The sequence below is a fragment of the Triturus cristatus genome, chromosome 10, assembly GCF_964204655.1.
Source record: "Triturus cristatus chromosome 10, aTriCri1.1, whole genome shotgun sequence".
NCBI lineage: Eukaryota > Metazoa > Chordata > Amphibia > Caudata > Salamandridae > Triturus > Triturus cristatus.
In genome coordinates, this window is record NC_140593.1 from 643926481 (window position 1) to 643951610 (window position 25130).

The 25130-nt window shown below is 45.0% G+C and overlaps 1 protein-coding gene across 2 annotated transcripts in view; it reads right to left on the reverse strand.

The window, feature by feature from the left end:
• The window catches only part of PGAP6 (post-GPI attachment to proteins 6), a 589880-nt gene extending 570876 nt beyond the window's left edge, over positions 1-19004 (reverse strand). Inside the window, exon 1 of one of the 2 annotated variants that reach the window (XM_085632201.1) lies at positions 18652-19004. In XM_085632201.1, coding sequence (XP_085488327.1) covers positions 18652-18730 — 79 coding nt within the window. In that variant the 5' untranslated portion in view covers positions 18731-19004. The remainder of the gene's footprint in view (positions 1-18651) is intronic. The other variant, XM_085632202.1, reaches the window with a different exon arrangement.
• Positions 19005-25130: the final 6126 nt, after the last annotated feature.

Here is a 25130-nt window from a genome sequence, read left to right on the forward strand (position 1 = left end):
CTAAATCGATCCATTTACAAAGATAGTGCCCCAATAAGAACCCCTTTCGCGGTCCGAGGTGAAAAACACCCATACCCGTCCTACGCTTTCGGCACAGTGTCATGTCAAGTCTCAAAAACACCCAACGCGGAATCATTTTCCGGGACTGCCAACAATACTAGTCACCCATGTGCGGCCATCATCGGTACAGTGTAACACGGTATCTGTCTGTCTTAACTCTGGGACACACTGTTTAGTGCTTACTGGCCAACAACCATAAACATCACGCATTGCTGTGCGTACATTCTTTGTTTTGGTCAGTTTTGCACGTTAGTCTTTTTACAAACATACAGTTTGGTTCATTTACACTACTTTGAAATATTACGCTTCACCTTCTTCTTTACTTTAACGCCACCACCTTTATCTAACAGGTTGGGTTGGCGTATGTACCTTTGGCTCAGAGCCCAGGACAGATGCGCTTAATTTCCTAACTTTTGTAGGTCAGTCATGCATCTTTAATCACTTATTATGTTTTAGTAGTGATTTGACTACATCTAGTGATGTACTGCTTTGGTTGTCTGTTGTGCTGTGGCACAACCACGCGATATATGCTTTTCTTGTCACAATGTAATCGGCACGCTAAGTTGTCTTTTTGTTTCACAACAGGTTCCATCGGTGAATCTACTGAACTACATGACCACTGGTTCAGTATTATACACTGCCGTTTTTGTTACTCTCACACGTTTTATTGTTGTGTTCACTCACGTATTGCAGTAGCTGTTACTTGACCCTGATGAAGGCCATGACACACAGATAGGTCCCAAGGCCGAAACATGTTGATCGTCTCCTAATGCAGCTATCTCTAATGTCGACAGTTACATTACTAGCTATCTGTTTTTAATCCTGTCACAAGGTAGCAGAATAAAGCTTGCCATAGCTAACCTTGTAGTCAGTTTTAACCACCATTCACTCTAGCAGTGCACCTCACCCACAACACACCACGCTCACATAGGGTTTTAGAATAACCCTCTCTTCTAATATAAAACATCCCTAAGCTCCTCCCTCGCAGAGAAGGGGGTTGTAGCCCGCGTTAAGACTAGGCTCTTGAAGCGAGGAGGCACCCCCATGATGAAGCATCACACCACTGGTGTGCGAGGGGAACCGTCCCTAAAAGGGATCCCCCTCTTGAGCATAGTTGTCACATTCCACATGCTCCGAGAGGATTGGCATAACGGCTAGGGCGGTCGACCTCGAATCTGGGAAACTGTGTTCGAGTCTCAGCAAGGACGCTGAACATCCTGTTGTTAAAGATTGCAGGAATTGCTGTTAGCATGAGCTAAAAGCCATTTTGTTCCTGGCAGCCATTTTAGTTAGGCATGTGCTCACAATGTGCTTTCTCCCTCTTCCAGAGCCTTGCACATGCTCAGAAAGACCTGTAGATGCCAGAATGCACCTGCTCCTAGTGTGCAACTGTCAGGCTGTTCTAACTGATGTCAGCAACTCATTACTCCTCCTACTTGTAGACTGTGCATTTTCTGCATGACCATCTATGTGTGTAACTCTTCTCATGTGTACTTGTACCGCCTCCTTTTGAGCCCCTGTGTGGGTATAAAAGGCCCCTGTTCTCTGTACTCCTTAGACTGTCTCCTACTGTGGCCTGAGGGTACTGCATGACGCAGTCTCCCTCATGTGAGGTTATTAAATATGTTCCTTTGATATTATAGCTTCCGTGCCAATCTCTTCTTTGTTGGTTTAAAGAACCAGGTGTATCAGTGAACCCCTTAGAAGATTTTTATTTCTTCACTGTGACTCTGGGCACATCATTTAATCTTCCCGTGCCTAACAAAAACGTGAATGTGTCCTCATGTAATACAACTGGTGCTCGTGTTAAGCGCTCTGATACCCGATTTGGGTCAAGTTCGCGCTATATAAAACTCTGTCAAAAAAAAAAATACATTTAAGAAAAAAAACTTACGTTCTGGACCCGTGGGCTCTTTTTGTGATAGGTACCGGAGACTACCCCAGTGATAGCAAAGTGGTCCAGTACATTTTTCAAACGTACCGCTAAAGTGTGCTAGAAGGTCTTACAAAATTCAATGGAGAACCCGGTCAAGGGGGTAGCTAGAGCTTTTACCACCTGGGCAGTCCCAAGCTTGACGCCCAGTGCCGGCCGGTGCAAGTAAAAGTAAGAGCGGGGGGGGGGTCCACATTCTACAACGAGGGAAAATAACATTTAAAAAAATAAGAAAACCACTTACCTTGCGCTCACCTCAAGTGAAGTGCTGCCGCCCCCAAAAAAGTACCACCCAAAGCGCCCCATCTAGCTACGCCACTGTTGCAGCCTGACCTAATTGATTTGATTGCACTAGTGATCTCATCTAAAGAAATAGGATCATACACGTGTTCTCTCTCCAGCTCAGTGACTGAACACTTAGGAATAGATTTAAGAAAGTCTAGACAGGCAGATTTAACCAAAGGATTTAGAGGTATATACAGAGTCTCAAAACATTTCCTAAATATCTTTAAAATTTCTATAGTCCTAAATTTGAAGTGCTCATAATTCACAATCAAAAATAAGGTCTTTCTTTCAGATATCCCCTGATATCTGGCTCACCTTTGACAAATGTTCTTCATTAAAAGGATAATGTAAACATTATAGCCTATACAGTTGCCTTTGTCTATACTCTGCATGTGGGACTTAACTGTGCACTTCCCCCCCTCTCCGTTTCTTCCCCTTTTCATTGTTTTTTTTGTTCAAATCAGTTTTTATTGATTTTAATTTTTCCCCAGTTATGACAGGCAGCATATATGCAGATTTACAGCTATGCATGTGATTATCCACCAATAGTGGGATGTATACTGTCTTTTGTGTTTGCATGCATACTGGGTATATCTTAAATGTTAAGAGCATCGCTCGCGCAGGAGCGAGGTTAACTTTGGCATGTGATGCTTATTACAGATTGCTGAGATTACAGCTCAGTAGCAGTGTGTTATCATCATGACATTGTACAAAGTCCTTTCCTGTTCGTTCACCTTGGGCTTTTAAACAGACGGCATACGTAAGAACAAAGAAAACCATAACAACAGCAGCATTGACCGGTATATGTACATTTAGCTCCCTCGCCCCCTCGCCGCACCCCACCTCCAGTGTTCACTATCCACTTAGTGATTGTGTCTGTGCACCAGCGACGACTACTTCTGTGTTGGGTCCCAACCAATGGGTAGAACCTTTCTGGAATATCACGGCAGTGCGTTGGTGGAAGGCGCGTCCCCCCTTGTGTGTTCACTATCCGTTCTCTCGGGGCGCCCCCCTGATCCCTCTCCCTCCGTCTGTTGCAGCGCACGGAGTATTCTTTCCCAATGGGTTGCTATGGGTTCTTTACGCAGTCCCAGTGTTTCTTCCCTCAGGATGGAGATTCCCTCCGCCTTAGCCCATGCCAAAAGCGAATAGCGTCACACCCGCACGTGCGGTGGATCTTGCGCTTTCCACCGCTTTGTTAAGAGACGCTTCGCAACCACTAGTCCCAGATCTAGGAACCGGGACGTCAACTTTTCAGCTGGAGTTCTCCTGAATTGATGCAACAGATGCACAGGCCATTCCAGTGGCACAGTGCGGCCTGTACAAACCTGCAACAGCCTGTTGATTGTGTGCCAATATGTGCCTAGCCTAGGACAATTCCATAACATATGTAACAACTCTGCACCTTAATCACTACACCTGGGGCACCCTTTTCCCCTTTCATTGTTTGCGTGACAAGGTCAGGTCCTGTACCTTGCTACATTTCTTGCCACTCAGACATGTTCTCATGTTTTCTCTTGTCTTAGTTCAATTAGCTCTATTATAAGGAATTATTGAAGGCATGCAATCTTATATCTTATTGCTTTACGGGAATTTTTCTATATTTTTCTATGCCACTTATGCCGGTCTTACGTGTTTTCCGCATTATGCTGTCTTTTGGTAAGATGATGTATTAATAGGCATATTTTATTCTATGTACTGTAATACAATTAATTATTTTGTACTATGATATACAGCCTGTATGACACAAGGCCTATGCATCTTTGTACTGTACTTTGGTTATTTAAATGCCAATAAAATGTATTGAAAAAAGATATTGTTTCTCTCCTCAGGGTGATACCAACCTCTTTAAATACACGTAACACTCTTTCCAGATTTAAATTATGTTCCCTGATGGTTTCTGGAAAGATTAGCGCATCATCTTGTAAAACTTGGACACCAGGAATGCCCACAAAATGGTATCCATAAACTTCTTAAATATGCTTGCTACAGAAACCAAGCCAAACAGCATACACAAAATTTGAATTCACCAAAAGGTGTAATAAACATTGTCAAATCTTGGGATTCAGCAGCAGTGAGATTTGATGGTACGCGATCCGAGGTCCAACAGGGAAAAGAATTTAAACTTACCCAGACTGGCCAGTAATTCATGTACTTTTGGTAACGGGTGACAATCAATAACAATATATAGGTTGCAAAGATCCACACAATCAGGTCTCATCTGTTTATTTTCTTCACAATACCTACTGGACTTTATTAAAAATAAAATCAACTTGTCTGAAGAATAAAGCTCTGTATGGATCTTCTTGTCCTGTACTGTAATCTACCTATCCTTCCTGCTGTCTAAAACAATTAGCTGAACCGGTAATAGGAGCATTACCAGTCTGCTGCAGACTCCAAAGTAAACTTGCTTCCTTAGCCTATTCAGTTCCCATCATACAGCAGTGAGCAGCCTTGCAAACTGTCTGACAGCAAACAATTACTTTCCACACACATTCCATACTTTCTCCTGCTATAGGCATAACGCATTTTTCATCTCTTTTGACTTGTCTTAGGCACCGTTCTCTTCCAACAACATCATGTCCAATACTCTTTCCTTATATGCTTTCACAATATTAGCTTGATCTACTTCCCCACTCCTCCCACCACATTGTCCATCGTGTCTTCTCCTCCCCTCTTACCATAGGGTCCATGCCCCCTTGCCCTACTTTCTCTTCAGAATAAACTCTTCAGTATTGTCTTCAAAACCCCTCCCTTCCCTACTTGTCAACTAGTTAATCTTCTTTTTCATCCACTCTGCCACCACAGGCTGTCTTTGGTTCCTTAGCCGCTTTTTAAGTGGTATGTGGCCAATAGAAAGGCTTATAGCAGACCTTAGTCATTTTATCAGGTCCTTGGCATTCCGTTCTCCAGCATTCAGCCCTACCTACTGCCAAGGCAGTAACCCCACAGCCAGAGAAATAGTGAAAGGATGTGTTCTGGTCTAGAAATAAACTTGCTGAAGCTTCATAATGCACCTGGTACAGTGATAGCCAGCGGAAAAAAATAAAATAGGAAAAGTAGTTGTTTCAATGAAGAACACTTGCAAATAGCATTTAAAGGGACACAACTGTAATGGCCACAGCCAGAGAGCAAGTAGAATAAAGCTAAGGCAAGTGGTTAGCGACCAGTATTAAGAAGTGAAACTTCACAGCTGAAAAACAGACTGGTGGCTGAAAACACCAGGCGAAGAAGACAGTACAGTGGATTAGCCAGTTGCACGATGGATTGTAAGGGCTGGTCATGGAGTATAAAGTAGACACTGAGTAACATAGGATAGCAAGTATAGTAGAGGGGAGGTATAAAAGTGAATATTTAAACAATGTGCTGCCTGCATCAGTGAGAGGAAGGCCAGGGGACACATAGTTGGCTAGCACTGTGCATGATGGAGGGAGAATGGTGTCTCCTGCTGTAGACTGGAGAAAAGTTGGAGTAACAGACGGGATAAAGGTAAATAAGAGTGGTGGCTGGACAGAGCATAGTACCAGCAGCAGAGACTTGCAGGGAGGTCCTATGACTACACTGAGTGATGGATTTATGGATTAGGGTTCTGGCATAGGGCTCAGGGGTTGCGAAAACATTGGTGAAATTTCAAGTGCAATGTCAAGAGTATGCTCACAAATCCCAAATGAAATGGAGCAAGATCTATAAAGGCATGACATATAAAGGCATGCAGATTATGGAGTGTGTGAGGTTAAACAATTACGGGACAGTAAGTGACTGGACAGGAGCTCATAGGTAGAAACCAGAACCATTGGTCGAGGCCCACTGATGCTGGGCAGAAGAGGGAAAAGGAATTTGCAAACTGCCCGCTTGCTGGTTGGCTTAAGGTTGGCTTCCAACATGTGGTACAATCTGCATGTCAAAAACTGAAAATCTGGCGAGGCAGTCTGAATCTTCATGTTTGTATGGGCAGCAAACTGAGTGTCATTACATTAAGTGACAGCAACATGTGTTATTTATAGCACTATAGCACCGCTGATGGTGGTAAAAAGTGGTTTATAAAAAAAAAAGAAGGTGAAGATGATAAGCACTGGGGAGATAAGCTGTGCTATGGCTCAAGGCCAAGGAAGCAGTTTAGAAAGGGAAGCGGTGACATCAGGACAGAGTCTAAAGTTGAAAGGTTTAATGGAAGTGTAGACGAGAGGCAGGTGTGAGAAAAGCACACTGACCCGAGGGAAGTGAATGATGTAGGTAGAGACATTAAGACTGAGAAGACATGCTGGGGCAAAGGTCAATGAGAAAATGTAGGTAAGAAATGGCAGAGTGTGGGAGGACCACGGAAGTACAGACATGCACTGGGGAGAAAATGTACTGGCTGGGAACTGCAATGGGTACATTGGGCTACATATGAGAGCTGAACAGATGGTACTTAAAGCACTTATAGAATGCCAAAGAGGTGACATAAATGTTTCTAAAGTTATTGTTGAGGGATAGACGCCGGGAGCTGGCATTAGTCAAGAGACATAGGTAAGCATTTAGTGCAAAATCTTGGTGAAATATGAAGGGCGGTGTCCATGGCAGGGGCAGAAGTATCAGAGGACGTGGTGGGGAACAAAGCTGGCAAGATAAATAAAAGTGGATGCATTTCAAGGAGTGCTGACCACAGATACAAGGTAGAAGGGAAGCAAACCGGTGAGATGGTTCAATGGGTTAAAGTTTGTCATCCACATGTGTGATCTGCAAGTACGGAATTGAAATTCTGGCAAGGAAGACACCACCTTCCATACTTCCTAGGTTGATAAGAGGAATTTAATTTAGTATGAGCTACGCTATTATTTATAGCGGTTAAATAGGAAAGCAGTGCGATACACAGCAATTTATTGAAAACAAATTGCAGGTATTATCAATCTGGAAGAAGGCAAGGAGGGCAACTACTGGAGAGAAAATGGTGCTGTGACTCATATTCAAAGGAAGCACTGTAGATCAGGGCAAAGACCATGGTTGGACGGGGGCATGGCAATATACTCGAGAGAAGAGCTAGGTTTGGGAAATCACTTTGAGAAATAAGTAGATTTACCCAGGACCAGCCGCAGCCGGGTGCTGCAAGGTGGGGGATGCGGGCAGAGCAGGTACATGGGCTGAGCAAAGGTGCTGCAGAGAGTGTCAACGAAAGTGAGCAAGTAGCAGCTGGATGAGCGTGCAAAACACTGGTGACAGGCACAACTAGGGTGAAAATGTGCAGATTTGAAGAATGGAGACAGATGTGGGATTGCAGATTGTGGATGGACTCGACCCACCCAAGTCCTGAGTGGAGGTTATAGCGATGGTGTAGTGCTCTAGGATCATAAGGTAGGATTGCACAGAGGTATCTGTGTTTACGGAGTGGTCAAGAGTATAGAATAAGGTTGATGTACTATGCAGCAAGTAAGCAGTAAAAGTAAAGAAAAAGGTGTGCAGGTACTGGGCACAAGCTACGGAAGCTTCTAGGGCAGATGGGCAGAATCAAGAAACACATCAAGCAGGTAAATAACGTGGAACAAAGGGCCGTGGTAATTACAGATGAGAATTAGGAGAGTGGGCTGGGGGGTAGAGAGGTCAGAGCAGATGTCAAAGACAGACCAGTTCTCTCAAGTTTTATAGGTTCATGAGTGAGTAGTTTCTGTGGATTGTGGACATGTACTCCTGATTTTCTAATGGGTTAACTGTACCATAAATCCCAGAATAAAAAGTAAAAACCTCGTCTAGATAACTTGCAAATGATTCAGTGAAACGTTAGAGCTGTGCAGGGACTGCAGGTGACAAGAATCCAAGAAAATGATGGAAAATGGTGAATCACTCAGTGCAAGCACTGAACCGATAGGAGACTGGCAATCGGATCCAGTGGGTGCTGGCTGACAAGGAAGTACAGGTAAAATAGGAGCTTGGAACATGCCAACCTCCGATGCCTCCCCACCTAGATTGGCAGGCTACTTGGGTTAAAGTTGCTAACAGCACTAAGCACTTGAAAGAAACCTTTCATCTTACTCCCACTCAAGTGCTCGCTGCCATACCATCAGTTAACTGGGAGAGCAGCGTTCAGTCCCCTGACTGCCTCCATAGCAAAGGGTAAACAAACCATGTGATAGGGGAACTGCCACCTGCTCTTTGGTGGCCACTTGAGTTTCACATGCATGGGCTGCAAATCCCACCCTACTCCCCCTCTCTCAGGCGTCGATCTCCTCAATATGTGTATTTCAGACTCGGGACCAACTTTCAGTGCTGCACAAGAGCTGCTCCAGCCAAAGGTGCATTTATTATCTTTCAGTCAGTGAACTGTAGTGACAAGTTCCCTGAGCCAATAAGAGACTTACGCTTTGCACCACAGACAGATTATATATTATTCCTACTCACTGATTGACTTTGAGCAACATGGTGCCCAGAGCACTGCTGCGCTTGAAACATTAGTATATTTACACACAAAAGGCGCATTGATGTGCATTCAGAGTGTAAAATAAAACATTTTGATGGAGCGGGTAAAATGTTTTATTTTTTATATACCCAATCCATTTATATAAGTTTATATTAAAAAGACTAACAACTAATTTTAATGATTAACAGAGTATTGTGATAATATTAATCAACCTTATTATTTATTTATTTATTTATTTATTTAAGAAGCTTATAAAGCGCGCAGCTACCCCCGTCGGGGGTGTCCCGGCGCTGAGAGAGCAAGAATATCACCAGAGGAGGCATCCCGGGTCATACCCTTCCGACCCAGTGTAGCAGAAGCCCTCCTACTCAAGGTTGGGTGAACAGCCAAGTTTTTAATTTGCGTCTGAAGATCTGCTCAGACTCGATAAACCTAAGGTCCAGAGGGAGGTCGTTCCAGAATTTAGCCGCCGTCACACCGAACGTTCTACCACCGCTCCGGGCTAGCCTGAATCTGGGAACAACTAGTAGACGTAGATTATTGGACCTTAGGTTTCTAACAGACTTCGAAAGTTTGAGTCTTTGGCTCAGGTAGGATGGGCCAGTTCCGTGAATGGCTCGAAAGGCAAGGGTAAGGATTTTAAACTGAACTCTACGAGCGATAGGGAGCCAGTGTAAATCTTTCCGATATGCTTTGACTGAGTTGCGGGCAGGGATGTTTCCAATAAGCCTGGCAGCCGCATTTTGAACGATTTGTAATCGGTCAATGAGATAGAGGGGGGCTCCAGCGTATAGGCTGTTGGCGTAGTCCAGGTGTGCCGTAATGAGAGCATGGACAATAGTTTTGCGGGAAGTCTGGGGAAGGTAAGGGAAGATCTTCCTAATCATGCGCAGTTTGCGAAAGCAAGCTGCGGTGACTTTGTTAACCTGGGCTTTGCAGGACAAGGTGTTATCAAAAAGGAAGCCGAGATTACGGGCTGACTCTACTGGATTGGGGGGGGGGTTCAGCACCGTAGGCCACCACAGGTTGGCTGGGGGGGCTGGTTTCTGACTAAAGAAAAGCACCTCGGTTTTGTCTGTATTAAGGGCCAGATGATTGGAAGCCATCCAGGTGCAGATGTTGCCAAGGCAGTTTCGAAAGTTGGAAAAATGCGAGTCAGAATGGTCTCTGAAAGAGAAAATAAGCTGGGTATCATCAGCATACGAGACCACCCTGACTCCCCACGATTCGACTACCCTGGCAAGAGGGCCCACATACACGTTAAACAAAAGGGGGCTCAAGGCAGAGCCCTGAGGCACCCCGCAAAGAAGGGGTTTGTCTTCTGACTCAAAAGGACGGAGAAGTACCCTTTGAGATCTCCCTGTGAGAAATGATTTGATCCAGGCCAGGGCTGTGCCTCCGATCCCCAACTGCTGCAACCTAGTCACCAGGATATCATGAGAAACAGTATCGAATGCGGCGGACAGGTCCAGGAGGACTAGCATGGCCTCCTCGCCTCTGTCCACCGATTCCCTAATCGTCTCCGATACCTCTAGCAAAGCAGTCTCAGTACTGTATCCCGTTCTAAAACCGGACTGTGAGTCATGCAGCAGATGGTTAGTTTCTAGATAAAGGGCCAGTTGTTTCTGGACCACTTTCTCCAGAATTTTGGCGGGTTTAGGTAGAAGGGAGATGGGACGGTAATTGCTAAATTGGGAAGGATCTGCATCTGGTTTCTTTAGGATGGGAAGCAGCCTGGCTTGTTTCCAAACTGAAGGGAAATGGCCATGATTCAAAGAAGAGTTCCATATAGCGAGGAGAGGGTTGATTAAAACAGGGGCTAGATTGACCATCACTTTCACCGGAATTGGGTCCAAAGGAGATCCAGTCTTCACCTGGTTTAAAAGTGACAGGGATGAATCTAAGGTCAGCTCAGCAAAGGAATTAAAAGAGCAGAGCTGGGTGTCTGACGGACCCAGTTGGGGGCTGGAAGGTACGGGCTCAAAGGAAGCTGATAGTTTGATGATTTTATCCTGGAAAAAATCAGATAGTCCATTGCAGAGACCCTGTGTGGGAAAAGATTGGGCTTTCAGGGCAGGCGGATTCACAAAATCCTTAACGATAGTGAAGATGGTTTTTGAGGAATTCTCCGCCTGTTGGATAAGTTTAGAAAAGTAAGCTCTCATTGTGGACCTCTTAAGTTTTTGAAATTTATTTAATGCCGTTTTATAGGCTGATTTGCTGATAGGGTCGTAGGACTTGCGCCATTTTCGTTCCAACTGTTTGCATCTGCTTTTTTCCTCTCTCAGTGTAGAGGAGAACCAGGGAGCAGATGGACGAGATCTGAAGGAAGTCAAAGGGACCAGGGGGGAAATACTATCTAATGCAGAAGAGAGGGCAGAGTTAAATCTCGCTGTTTCCTTGTCCAGGTCTTCCAATGGATTAAAATGATAGTCCAAACAGGTCTTAATGGCCTCACTGGTAACTTTGGACCATTTGCGTCCTATTTCTCTGTTCATGGAGTAGAGGGGGGGCAGGGAGGGGAAGTTGAATTCAAAAGGGAGGAGGAAGTGGTCTGTCCACGTGAGGGGTACAGAGGGGAGAGAAGAGATGCCAGGGTGGTTCGAAAAAATAAGATCAAGTGTATGACCTGCATTATGGGTCGGACCCTCTATAAGCTGAGACAGGGTCAGACCCTGTAAAGTTTCGAGCAGAGATGAGGCTTGGGTGCAGGCGGGATTGTCAACGTGGAGATTGAAATCTCCCAACACTGTAAAATACGAGTGTTTAAGGGAAAAATCTGCAATCGAGTGTAGCAGGGTGCTGAGGGATGCGGAAGAAGCGGAGGGAGGGTTATAAACCAGGATGCCAGCAAAAATTGTAGAGGCGGAGTCCATTATTGTGAGATACATAGCTTCAATGAGCCCCAAGTTGGGAATTTTATTTATGTTAATAATAAAGTGGGACTTAGCAATAACAGCAAGGCCTCCTCCAGATTTGGAGTTGGCACGATTAACTCCCAACAGGCGATAGCCAGTGGGAATGGCTAAATATATGTCTGGTTTAGAGGAATCTTTAAGCCACGTTTCTGTAAGGAAAAGTACGTCCCATTTATGAGTATCCAGCAGGAGCCATATGTCTGCTGAGCTTCAGGAACCCGTTTCCGCATCATGGGAATGGAGTAGTTACACTGAGCGCAGTTAAAGGAGGATTTTTCCAAGTCCAACGTGCAACAGCAGACCGTGGGTGAGCAAGTGCCTAGCCTAAAAGTAAGAAGTTGGTTCCTGGTCCAGGTGATGGTTTGAGCGCAAGGGGCAGGGGAACTGGCACTGGGCGTGGGCCAGGCGCAGACGGGCTTGCCTTAGGCGCGCCTTTGGCGCGCTGACGGCGCGCCCGCTGCGCCCGTCCGCTGCGCGTACGGGAAAAGCACATTTTTATAGGATGAAAAGTAGAGGGGGGGGGTGTGGCGTGTTGGAGGGGGGCGTGGCCAGCAGCCTCAGGAGAATGGCGGCGTAGAAGTTGTGGCACCGCTGCAGCTCTACAATCGGTTGCGCGGGAAATGCCAAGATCTCATGTGCAAGTGCCCAGGAGGGGGAGGTGAGTGAATAAAATAAGCAACAATTTACACACGTTTAAAAGCAAAATTCGCTATCTCCCGGCTTCCGCCTCAGGAGTTCTGTCTGTCTCTGCCTCGCGCTCGTATTCAGCGTGTTTTTAAAGGCTTCGGCGGGGGGGCGTGGCGTGTTGGAGGGGGGCGTGGCCAGCAGCCTCAGGAGAATGGCGGCGTAGAAGTTGTGGCACCGCTGCAGCTCTACAATCGGTTGCGCGGGAAATGCCAAGATCTCATGTGCAAGTGCCCAGGAGGGCACTGAGAGAATACACGGGGAAAGCATCTGCATGGCTAAAATAATAAGTGAACTAAGTTTGTACGCATATTAAAAACAATAAGTGTTGTTTGGCAGTGGTAATGTAATTTGCGCTTAAATAAACCAGCATTAACGGCTTTAAATGTTGCATATGGCTAGGTAAATGCATACACATAAGGGTATTAGCAAGGGAATAACATTGTTTAATCATTTCTATGTATTAATTACGATTTTGTGTTTCTTTACTTAAAAGTTGACCATCCTGGCCTAACAAAAGATGGCCGCCGACTGAATCCTAACTAAAGTACATGACTTCATAAATTGAATAATGGAGAAAAGCGCCTGCATTGACTTCGTTTGTGGCCTTTCCATGAACCGACAGACCAGGCCCATGAAGACTTCCCTGGGCGAAGTGCCAATGTCCCTGAACGTGAAGCAATTGTTGCCAATGTGGATACATGAACTACCTATTTACAATAGACTGATACTTCGTGACCTGAGAACAGCCTTTCACATACACCAAAAGCGGATATTTATCCCCATGTGAATTTTGGAGAATGTTTCTTAAATGTATTGAGGCGAGCTTGAATTCAGCCAATCCACGGCCTGGGAATTATGAAAATGTAACTGTTATATGTAAATTCTAGTATAAATATTAGTAGTCCAGAGAGGGAAAATAAGCTGAGACCCTAGAAGCTGAGATCCCGACTGCCGAGACCCTTAGCTGATCGATGCTACTCTATGCGACATTCCATGCTGCCTTTCGCTAGAGACCTTTATGCTGACAGAAGAGGACGGGACTTTAGGACTCTGATGAATTTTCTGAGGACCAGTTCTGACTTAGAGAACGACAATTAGCCAGGATAGGTAAATATGACAAAAGATAATATTGCATTATTAGGATTTAACCTGCATTTAATTAGATAAAGAAAATCATTATTTTAAGAACTGTGTCGAGTGATTATTTCTTAAAAATGTTTATTGAGTAAATTAAGAGTTAAATGTTTTCATCAAATTTCCATTACAACTAAATGATCTAATTGACCTCCGGATGGAGGAACTGTTAGGGTAATTCAGTAGAAGTGGTTTTCCTCTATCCAAGTAAACAGCTGTAGTTCGGGATTTGATATCCCTCTGTAGGCACGGATAGTTTGAGAGAATGAATGTTGGTGTTATGGGCCCCACCAGCGTGTGATGTGTGTATGTGCGTGTGACTGAGAAATCATTCCGTCCGTGGAAGCAGGGGGAGATTTAGTAACCCGAACTGCACCACTGCTGCGCTTGAAACATTAGTATATTTACACACAAAAGGCGCATTGATGTGCATTCAGAGTGTAAAATAAAACCGCCAGTATTGTGGCATTACTAGGCGCAGGAGGACAAGTGATAATATCTACTAGTCTGGCGGACTACATGGATATTAAAACGTCTTGTCCCCGACAGGAATCGCCATGTCCTAGGCGTCAGGAGATATACATTCTGCATCTCTGGGCTAACCCATTTCGAGGAATTGGGTGGCTGAATAACTCCTTTGGAACATCATTTATCCAACAGTGTTTTAAGGTTCGTTCTAACACGAAGTGGGACAGCTCTAACTTTATGTATAACAGGAATAGCATCCATTTTGAGTTTAATCATATGTTGAAATATAGATATGTTTCCAATTTTCTCTGAAACAGTTGTGGGAAAATTCTCTGTAACTCTTGCCACACTCAGGTCCTCATCATTCTCAACCCATGAAATGAGTACATCAGCCACAACAAAAAGGTTCTCCGGGGCTGAAACAAGCATTAGCCCCAGTCTGGCCAGATCCTGCCACCCAACAATGTGTCGGCATTTAACCGCGAAACCCCGAAACCGGTCCTAGGATGCTTGTTTCCAGTCCAGGGAGGGCCTGGCCTGGCAGTTCGGGCTAGACTGTTCCCATTGGGCACAGGGTCAAGACTGATTTGCATGTGGCTGGGTCCAAACTGGAATGGCATGGTGAGCAAAAAAACGATGGATTTAGGCCAGATCTCTGTACTGGGGTGAATGTATGACATTGTTCTGCATTCTGTCCATCAACAGTTCTTTTGGCATTTAATAGCTACATACATTTTAGTTACTGTGCTTCATCCTAAACAAGACAATGTCTACAAAGTAGCCCACCATGTCAATATTCTGTTCTCCAAACACCTCAGGATGAATTATCTGTCTTGCTGAGAGTCTTGTTCCATCTTTCGAAGTATAAAGTATCCTAAATTATCGTAATAGGTTTTCCCGAGTCAACCATTTTTACCAGTTTCAGTTCGCCAATTGACACATCACAGCAGGGACCTTAAGCTTTCCCAACATTACTGTCACCAGACTCATTAGTGAGCACTACTTTATACATGCCACGGACAAACTGACCAGGATCCAACTCAACACTGTTGATCTTAAAAGATGTTTTCAAACTCCAACAAATGATTACTCAGATGCGTTTTAGATCCACATCTGAAACAAAACCATGTATTCCTCTTTCTTTGATGGAGAGTGCACCCGCCAAATCGGTTTCTGAAACAGAATTAACCATAGAACTCAACCGTTCACTAGTTTCTATTGCTATTCTTTTACACTCTACTCAGAATTTAGCTTACATCTGAATAAGTTATGTCTCTCAAGCAAAACACTGGGTTCTTCTGAGAACTATATAGCGAGTATTGAAACAGCCTCTGAATACTCATTCCAGGTTGCAAAGCGCCCAGGTGGAACATCCATCCCTGGCAAATTGTTGACTATTTGTTGACCTTCCTGCCCTAAATGACAAAAAAAAAAAAGAGCCAGCCCCCTTTCTTTTTTGTTTGGATCAAACTGAGTAGCATTACGGTGTGAAACCTCTGTTTCCAAGTTACTGCTGGTTCCCTGAATTTTGGAGAAAAGGCACGATTTGTACCAACTGCGGATGCAAAGCCAACCGCAGGCTCTGATCCAACAACCTCCCAGCATGCAAATTCTTTAACCAGCATCAAGCCTTTACACAAAGCAGGACGGAAGTCAATGGGCTTCTGATTGCGTGGTCAACTCGTTGCCAAATGTGGTATGCAGAAAAAACTAATTAAAACGTGTTGAAAGCTTCATTCAAATGTTTTGGAAACCATACAAGCCGAAGCCCCCCACTTCATCTCTTACTCTGAGCCAGTGTCCAGAAGCAACTCAACTAACAATCCTCCAGAACACCAGCGGGGCAAGAACCGAATGTGGAATAAACAGTAAAAAAAAAAAAAAAAAAAAAAAAAAAAATGGCAAAACAAATGTACCACATGCAATGAACAATAAACATAGTACTACATCAGGCACCGTGGGAGGTCTGCTACCCAGCAAGACCCTGAATCTCCTACTCCTGTCCCAGCCAGGACATGAGAAAGAACAGGAACTGTAATTGGGTGTACTGGCCATTTATGGCTAGGGGTGGGTGGAGCTCTCTGTTAAACTTCCTGTTCCTTCCCATGTTGAAGGCGGGAATTGCTCCATGTTTAATGAGTGGAATGTGGACGCATGGATAATGTTGCATCACTGTTGCCTACATTCCAGATGTCTCTACCACATCAGGATTACTTCCCAGTGCAATGTAAACCACTAGGAACCCCGCTTCTAATTTGCACCCATGCAGCACCTGTTGAAATCTCACAGCGGCAATCACAGAGAGAGTGTAAAAAACAGCATGGGCGCTACAGAGAGACAAACACAGGTAACAACTAAATGCCTATAAAACCAAATACCTCTCTTGCAAATTTAAGGAGCAGAGATAGCAAAAGTAACACAGCTTGCAACAGCTAGGGGGGAAATGGAGGCCTGAAACCATGGGATCAGGGCAGGAGTTGAGGGTACACGTGGGTAGACGGCATCTACACACTTTTTTTTACAGGGCGGATGCTGTCTACCCTGCCAAGAGTTTGGGCCCCATAGAAACATGTTGAATGTGTCCCAGTGTAATTTTTAGACACCGGGACACATTCAGCAGCACCTAACGGTTGTCTGCTTTATTCAAGCAGCAACGTGCAGGCGGATGGTTGGGCTTATCGGATTCCAGCTGCGCCCATAACAAAAGGTAAAGTTAAGGGACCATGATGCCTCCTTATGTAGGAGTATCCTGGCTGGGAGCTATTGGGAGCCTCACACCTAGATGCAAAGGAGGGGAAACAAAGGCTCTCAACTTGTTATAACTTCACAGGTACTTAAGAGAGGCATGCTTTTGACTTTTTCAGCCCCAGTATTTAGGAGATAAGCATGCACAGTAAGAATGTCAGATGTGTTGGTCTGTTCCAGTATTTACAAAAAATAACAATGAAATACCACTATTTTGTTTTATTTCTTTTATAGCGCATTATTGCTACTCATCTGATTGCAGGGTGTGAGCGCTTTACATCACAGGTACACATTATTTATTGAAAAAAATTAATGTGTGTGTAAATCAATGAGACAGCGAGCGTTACAAGATGTAGGAGCCACACGTCCTTCACAGCTTACTGTGCTAAAGTAGAAGGATTACACTTTATGAACTGCAAGTAACAAAAGGAGCTTGGTGTTAAAAGCAGTAACCCACTTACCCATCCATTTACATAAAATAAAAATCTGTCATCTGAATGTTACATAATATGCTTTACAGGAGACATATTAACCCACTGTGCTACTTTGATTTAAAACTGGGACTAGACGAAACACAGACCTCTCCAACAAATAGTTATGTTACCATTATTATTATTCCTTGAGATTTACTGGACACACAAAGATATCTGCAGCAAGTGCCTTAACCCCATAAGACATTTTAAATGCAGACTTTGCAACCAGTTAAGCAGAACAGATTTACTGCCACATTTCTCCTGTACTGGGGTAAATTTATGACATTGTTCTGCATTCTAACCATCAACTGTTGTTTTTGCATTTCTCCTTGCTGCAGATTTCTTTGTGGGAGGGACTTAAAAAATAAGGGACTCATTTATGAGAGCCCTATGTCACTCTTGCGCCACTTAAATTGGAACATGTGTGACGCAGGGCACTCAATCCAATTTATGAGGCCACGCAAAGCCACCATGTGGGGCATCGTAAATCGTGAGTAAGGCAACTTAGAGCACATCTCTGCGTCGCCTTACTCTACATCCCGGAAGCATTCCATGGGTGTTGCGCTGGGTTTTCCCACACAACACCCATGGAATTTGACGCTGCCCGAGATTGGCAAAATCATGTGAACTTGGGGAAGCGCCAAATCCGTACACCTCCCGATGTAAGGCGTAATGAGGAGAAGTATGTTTACTTTGCCTTGTTTTTTCCTCTTTATCTGTGCTGCATTCTGCAGCACACATAGAGAGAGGAAAACGCCTCTTAGGATTGCTTTTGTGCAGGAAGGTACAATTTCCTGCATAAAAACAATCCTACATGCAACGGAAGCACCCTTGCACCATGGTGCCTACGTTGACACTAGGCTGCCGAAGCGACACCAGTGCAGGGAGAAAGCACAGAAATGTACTGTATTGCTTAAATATGGTGCATTCTTGTCCGTTCAACTTTAGCGTGAGGCAGCGCAGCAAAGTGCCTTGCGGTGCTGCCCTATGCCAAAATTCCATAAATGAGCCCCTAAATGCATAAGTTGATGCCCAGATTTTGTGTTGGATTGCGTCCCTTTTTTGGCATAACCCCGAAGCAAAATCTAATTTGTTAAATATTATAATGCGATCATATGAAATTATGATAGGCCTGCTAAACACATGTGTGGTCTTAAGATCTGATGTCACTTCCTGTGATGTTACTTCTTGTGAGGTAATTGGTTGTGATGCCACTGCCTGTGATGTCACTTGCCATAATCTCACTTGCATACTGTCTAATTTAGTTAGTCTTTTCTTAGGACGTGTGCCCTGAGGAGGAGGCATGGGTACAAGAGCTTGGCTCTACGATGATTAAGACTGTCGCTCTCTGTATATTTCTAGGAACTAATATATTTACTTAAACCTGCCTTCTATGACTTCTATTGCCAATGGTCGTAATTACGCGACTCTGTCACCCAACACTATAAAATCACGTCACCTACCATAAATACAAAGGCGAGAGGGTCGGGGCAGACGAGTCCTAGGAGGGTCGGGGAAGGGGGACAAGCAGAGGCGAAGGTTTGCTCTCTCACTTACCCTTGTGCCCGCTGCTGCTGGCGGAAGCAGGCATACGAATCTGTAGCAGGATCGGCATAAGCCACATCCATGGTGACATCTCAGCTGCAGAGTATCAGAGGTTTCATCGGTCCACTGTGAAGCTGCTGAAGCAATAGCAGGTAACCCCACCCCAGTGCTTCCGGGCTCTGCTCCCACCCCAAAGGCGAGCGGCTACACGCTCTCATAGGCGGGCACTGCGATAGTAGACCGGTGAGTATCCTGTGACATCACTAAACCGCAGCACACATGCACGGCGACGTTTACAGTGCTCTCAGACAGGTGCTGGTCGCCATGTTAAAGTCAGGCGAATATTATGAAAGAAATAGCGCACTTCGGCTGACTTCGTAGCTCTGTTCTATTGGCCAACGCCACGCCCACTCGAAGAGAGGGGCATTTCAGCTCTGCCTTGGCGCGGCAGACAGAAACAGCCGCGCTCCCAGCAGAACTATTTACTGCTACATACACACAAGGCCGAAAATTTCCTCTCCGCCCACTCACAGGGCGCTAACTCAGCAAAGGCCGGTTCTGATTAAGAGTCTCTGGAAAGTGCTGAACGGGCTCTGTTTGTTTACTTTGCCACCAGCACTGATAACATACAATGGCAACCTCGGAGAAGAGTCTAATAAATACAATTGTTAAATGTAGTACTCTTACAAAGTGATACATCATTTACCAGTGTTGTGTAATATTTGGTATCCCCTTGGGATCTTGTATCCTCTGCTCTTCGGAACTCTGCCCTATTGCCCAGCTTGGACGGCTCTTCTGTTGCGCCCCCCACCTCAAGGAGAGAGGCATCTCAGCTGTGCTCGGGCATGGGCAGGCAGAAGCAGCAGCGCTACTATTTTATTTATTTATTTAGTGCATTCTTATAAAGCGCGGACATTACCCAAAGGTGTCAGAGCACTGTACAATAGAGCTAGTTACGTTACAAGAGAAAAGTGGTACAGAATATAACATTACACAGACTAAATATGAAGGGTACACAAACACAAAATCCAACACAGCACGCAGGGGTGAGGGATGCACAGGAAAAAATACAAATTTACAATGAAGAGCGAACTTCCAAGAGGGGCCGGAGTATGAAAGTATTAGTTCTGAAAGTGTCTTTGTTGAGAAGAGTTTTGAGTTCAGCTTTGAAGATCCGGGTAGAGGAGGTGGCACGGAGCAATGGGGGAAGTGAGTTCCATATTCTCACCGCATTGCCTGAAAAGGATTGCGCCATCGATCTTTCCCTTTTGAAGACAGGGGGCTCAAGCAAAAGCTTTTCCGTATTACGAGAGGGTCGAGAGCCTCCGGACAATTTCAATTTATTTGCCGGGTAACGAGGGGAGGACGTGTGCAAGGCTTTGTGTGTGATGCAGGCAGTTTTGTAAATAGATCTTGCCTCAATCGGAAGCCATCGAAGAGAGCACAGGATAGGAGTGATGTAGTTGCTTTGTTTAGACCCTGAAATGAAGCGAGCTGCTGAATGGAGGATGGATTTGAGAGGGGAGAGGTGGGATTTGGGTAGGCCCGTCAGAAGAAAATTGCAATAATTCAGTCTTGAGAGAACCAGCGATTGTACTAAGGTTTTTAAGTCTTTCTCCGGGAAGAACCGACGGATCCCCCATAGAAGGCGCAACTGGTACCGTGCGTTCTTGGCAATAGAGTTGATGTGGGAGATTAAGTTAAGTCTTTTGTCAAGAATGACACCTAGAGATTTAGCGCTGTCGACAATGATGGGTTTGTTGTTGAGCAGGTTCAGCTGATCCACCCACAATTGAATAGGAGGAGGTGAGAGAGGTAGAAAGGAGGAGGAATTCAGTTTTGGCAGGATTTAAAATGAGTTGGTGAGCTAACATCCAGTTCTGGATGGAGTTGAGAGTAGAGTAGAGTAAAGAGAGATTGTGTGCGGAAGACACCTTGAGGTAGATTTGAGTGTCATCCGCATAAAGATGGTAATGGATCCCAGATTTGCTTAGGAGGTTCCCTAATGGTTCCAGGTAGAGATTAAACAGAGTGGGTGCCAGGATAGAACCTTGAGGGACACCTTGACCTACAGCCAATGGAGACGAAAGACTGTTCGCTATCTTAATCATTTGGGATCTGTCTGAGAGGAAAGAGTCAAACCATTTAAGCACTGTGCCATCCAATCCCATTCTCTGTTGAAGAGTGTTGAGGAGGGTGCTATAATTAACAGTGTAAAGGCTGCAGAGAGGTCTAAAAGAATCAGAAGACACGATTCCCCGGAGCTGCAATTTTGGATGAAGCCAGATTGGAAAACATTGAGGAGATTATTGTCCATAATATGTAGGGAAAGTTGTTTTGCAACACATTTTTCAGTGATTTTCGAAAGAAAAGGGAGGTTGGTGATAGGGCGGAAGTTGGTGAGGTAGGTTGCATCAGCGGAGGTTTTTTTTAGAAGAGGGGTAACCTGTCCTGATTCAAGGGCAACAGGGAGGGAGCCTTGACTGAGGAAGAGATTAACTAGCCCGGTCCAGTAAGAGAGAGTATGGGTGTAGAAATCGATGGCGATGATGCTAGGGATGGGGTCAGAAGAGTGGTTGGATGGTTTGGTTTCAAGGATGCATTTGAGGAGGTCATCTTCCGAGATGACGTCAAAGTATTGCCAGGTGACTAAGGATTTCCGCTCCTCAAAGGGGGTGGGGTGGGCGACTTGATCCACCAGTGCTTTGACCTTTTCATCAAAGAAAATGGCGAAGTCGGCTGCTTTCTTTGTGGAGTCCTCGGGCTTAGTAGTTAGGGGAGAACAGTTTGGGGTTTTGATGAGGTCAAAGAGTTTTTTGGGTCTGTTTTTGGCTGAGTCAAGGAGGGATCTGAAATGGGATGCTTTTTCATGGAAGATGTGGTTGTGGTATTTGGATCTTTCTGAACGTAGCAGAGAGAGACTGAAGGTAGAAGGAGATTTTCTCCAATGTTTCTCCAGGAGTTTAAGGTTTTTCCTTTCATTGTAGAGAGCTTTATTGAACCAAGGTGCTGAGGGGGTGTGTCTTTTCCTTTTGCTTTGGAGTGGAGCGACATTGTCGATTTCAACTGCTAGGACGGAGAGGCACTGAGTGGTGAGAGCGTTGACATCCATGTTAGGGTCAAGTCTAGAAAGTGACCGCATAGCAGAGTCACAAAAAGTGTCAAAATCAATGTTTTTAGTGTTGCGGAACCAGGTAGTAGCTCTTTTAGGTTGGCCGAGAGTTATAACGTGCGAAATATGAAATCGGAAGGGAACGAGGAAGTGGTCAGACCAGTCTACATGGATGGGGGGAGCAATAGTCAGCAGGCCTGCTTTGGATATAATAAGATCCAGAATTGAGCCCTTGGAATGAGTGGTTTCAGAGCAATGTTGGTAGAGATCGTTGGCTGAGAGAAAGGTGGCAAGCTTGTTGGCAGCCGAGTCTTCCAAAGAGCCCCAATGGAGATTAAAGTCACCCAGGAAGATCTGTCTGTCACTTTGAGAAAATTGGTCACTGATGAAGTCAGTGAGTTCCTCCACAAAGGAAGAGCAGTTACCGGGCGGGTGGTAGATGGCATGGAATCTAAAGGGTGAGCCATGATGTATTTGAAGTTCTAGGGATAGGCATTCGAATGTACGGAAAAGGGTGGTAGGAAAGGCTTTCATTTGAAGAGAATTCCTGAAGATAGCGACACCGCCCCCAATTTTGTCTGATCTGTCATTTCTGAGGATAGAGTAGTCAGTGGGTACCAGAAGATCAAACAAAGTATGAGAGGAGTAATTAAACAAGGTCTCAGTGAGAAGGAACATGTCAAGATTCTGGAGGGTGATAATGTCAGAAATTTCCAATTTGTGTTTGATTGCAGATCTGCAGTTGTGGAGCAAGCAGTGCAGCTCTGATGCAACTGTTTTAGTGATGGGGGTGTTAGGGCTGTTAAGGGAGATAGGGATAAGGTTCTTGAATGAGGGTGCCCGGTAAGAGGGAGGCTGGTAGGTTCTGACAGAGGAGATGGTTTGAATAGTGCACTGCGTAGAATTAATGGGAGTTGAAGGTAGAGGGGAAGTGACGCTGGTGGTCTTGTAGCTGGCTAGTAAGTTGGAGATGTCTGTAGAGGACAGACTGTGGTTTGCTTTATTGGGGCGCGGGAGCACGGAACTCCTCGGGAGGGTATTAGGGAAGGGGGACATCTTGGCCCTTAAAAGTGAGGTGGACGCTACAAGCTGGGAAATGGAAGAGATGAGAGAATCAAGTTTATTTTCTAGGGAGAGGAGAGCTGAGCACGGAGTGTTGGGTGGCTTGATGGATAAGGGTGGGAGTGCGGAGGGTGAGGGGGGACGGGTGGGGGAACTGGATAAGGGAGGTGGGGCAGAGGGTGATTGAGGACGGGGAGATATGGATGAGCGGGAAATGGGAGGGAGTGAGGGAGGACGGGGCAAGGTGGGGGAGGGGGAAAAGGGAAATGTGAAATGTATATACCACCCGTAGGTTAGGGTCTCTAGAAACCACTGAACGGGCCTTACTTGTTTATCACATCAGCAGTGATCACGGGCAATGATAACCTTGCTGACTGTAGAGTAATACATATAGATAATCAAATGCAAAATAAACGAGGAACGGGGAATATATGAGAAGACCTTAATGCCAAATGAAAAAAATATTTTAATGAAATAGAAAGAAATGAACACCATCATCCACATCATCAATAAATCTTTATTCGGCTTGACCAGCCATAAAAGGGTACAAAGAAGGCATTCAGTGCATCAACATCTGCATCGATTTCCAACCTAGGCCAAATTGACCATACAATAATGTAACATTCTTCACTAAAATACGTTGTCTGAATCGCGATTGATGGTTTCAGATGCCACCATACAATGAAACATACACTCAAAAACATCCCAAAGGGAAACCATGAGCCATGTCAATTCCTAGGATAAAGTGCTTTTCTAGTGGACTTTATGGCAACTGAATAGACCTCCAGAATTTCCAGGTTAATTAAAAACCATAGCCTTCAAATGAGTACAATACATAAAATTCAGCATCCGGTGTCAATTCATAACACTATTAAGATTAACAAAGACATTATCACAGCATATAAACAGTTTGAACAATGTGTTAAAAACAATTCCTAAAATGCAAGGGTCACGCGACTCTTTACATACGGTTATTTCAGTGATTCAGCTCAAGGTGTTCTAAATCATATCTTTTTCTAATGGCCAAAGATACTTTTATTTAATTGGCTATCACACTACAAATATCAGGAGTAGCCAATGATTGCAAGAACTTAAAACGATCAACATATGTACAAGGGCGAATTTTCTTTAACAGTGGAATTAAAAATGTACTCCTTGCTTTTTTTTATAAAGTGCAGAATAAAATAAAGTGCAAAATGTATTTATTTATTGAATTTTATATAGCGCTGGCTAGACCCGGAGGTATCAGAGCGCTTTACATAAGGAAGAAACATTGTTTCAGAACATGGTTCCAAAGTTACATCAGTTACTGGAGCGTTGTTACAGGAATTACATGAGTACAAAAGCATAGCATAAACATGTGGAAAAAAATATGCAAGGGGAGAGAAGAATAGGGGAGAGAGGGAAGGAATAGGGGAGGTAGAGGAGAATAATGGAGGGAGGGGGAGGGTATAGGAGGTACAACGAGGAGACAAGGAAAAACAATGTCCAACGTCCGGCTGGGTAGGTGATGGCTGAAGGGTGAGCCAGAGCCAAACTCCTCTCTGTATAGCTGCGTGGGACAGCTCCACCGGTCATCGGCCAGAGGTTGCTCGGGCACCGCAGTACATACAGACAGGTTATAGTTTCCGCCTAGGGGGGCAAAGTCCAAAAAGTTTAATCGAGCGCGCCAGTCCTGGTGTACGGTGCTGTGCTACCAGCGGTAATGGGGTAAAAACCCAGGCCTCCACTGTGTGAGACTCCCTTGTCGCTGTGGACTCTCTCAGAGGGGTCTCTGAGACTCCAGGACATAGATGCTGGTTCCCTCCCCAACAAGGGGAGAAGGAGTGCTTTGGAAAGGGGCCCACTCATGGTGGCCATTATTAGAAAATTGGTGTGTCATATTAATGCTTACAAGGCGGAGGAGCATCGTCCATCACAGCGCGGTAATCACAGGCGTCCAAGAAGTGGGCCGATAGAGACATTATTGGAGCAGTTGAGGGGCCGTCATTTTGAGGAGGACAGAGCGGAGGACAAGATGCCGGTGGTAGCAACAGGGCACGGCAATCAAAGCAATCAGAGCCTCGCCATTTTAAAGCTTACAAGGCAGAGGAAAGCCGGCCATCGCAGTACGGTGATTGTAGGGACAGATAATGGTGCGTGGAGGCACAACAACTGAATGGCAATTAAAAGTATCAGGATGTGCGGGGGCGTGCGGGCAAACAAAAAGCGCAAGCCCCCACCACCGCATACAGTCAACAGCTATGAGAGGGGGGGACCAAAGCGTGTTCATTGTAGGCACAACCCCCAGACGTTTTGGCTTGTAAAATTATCACAA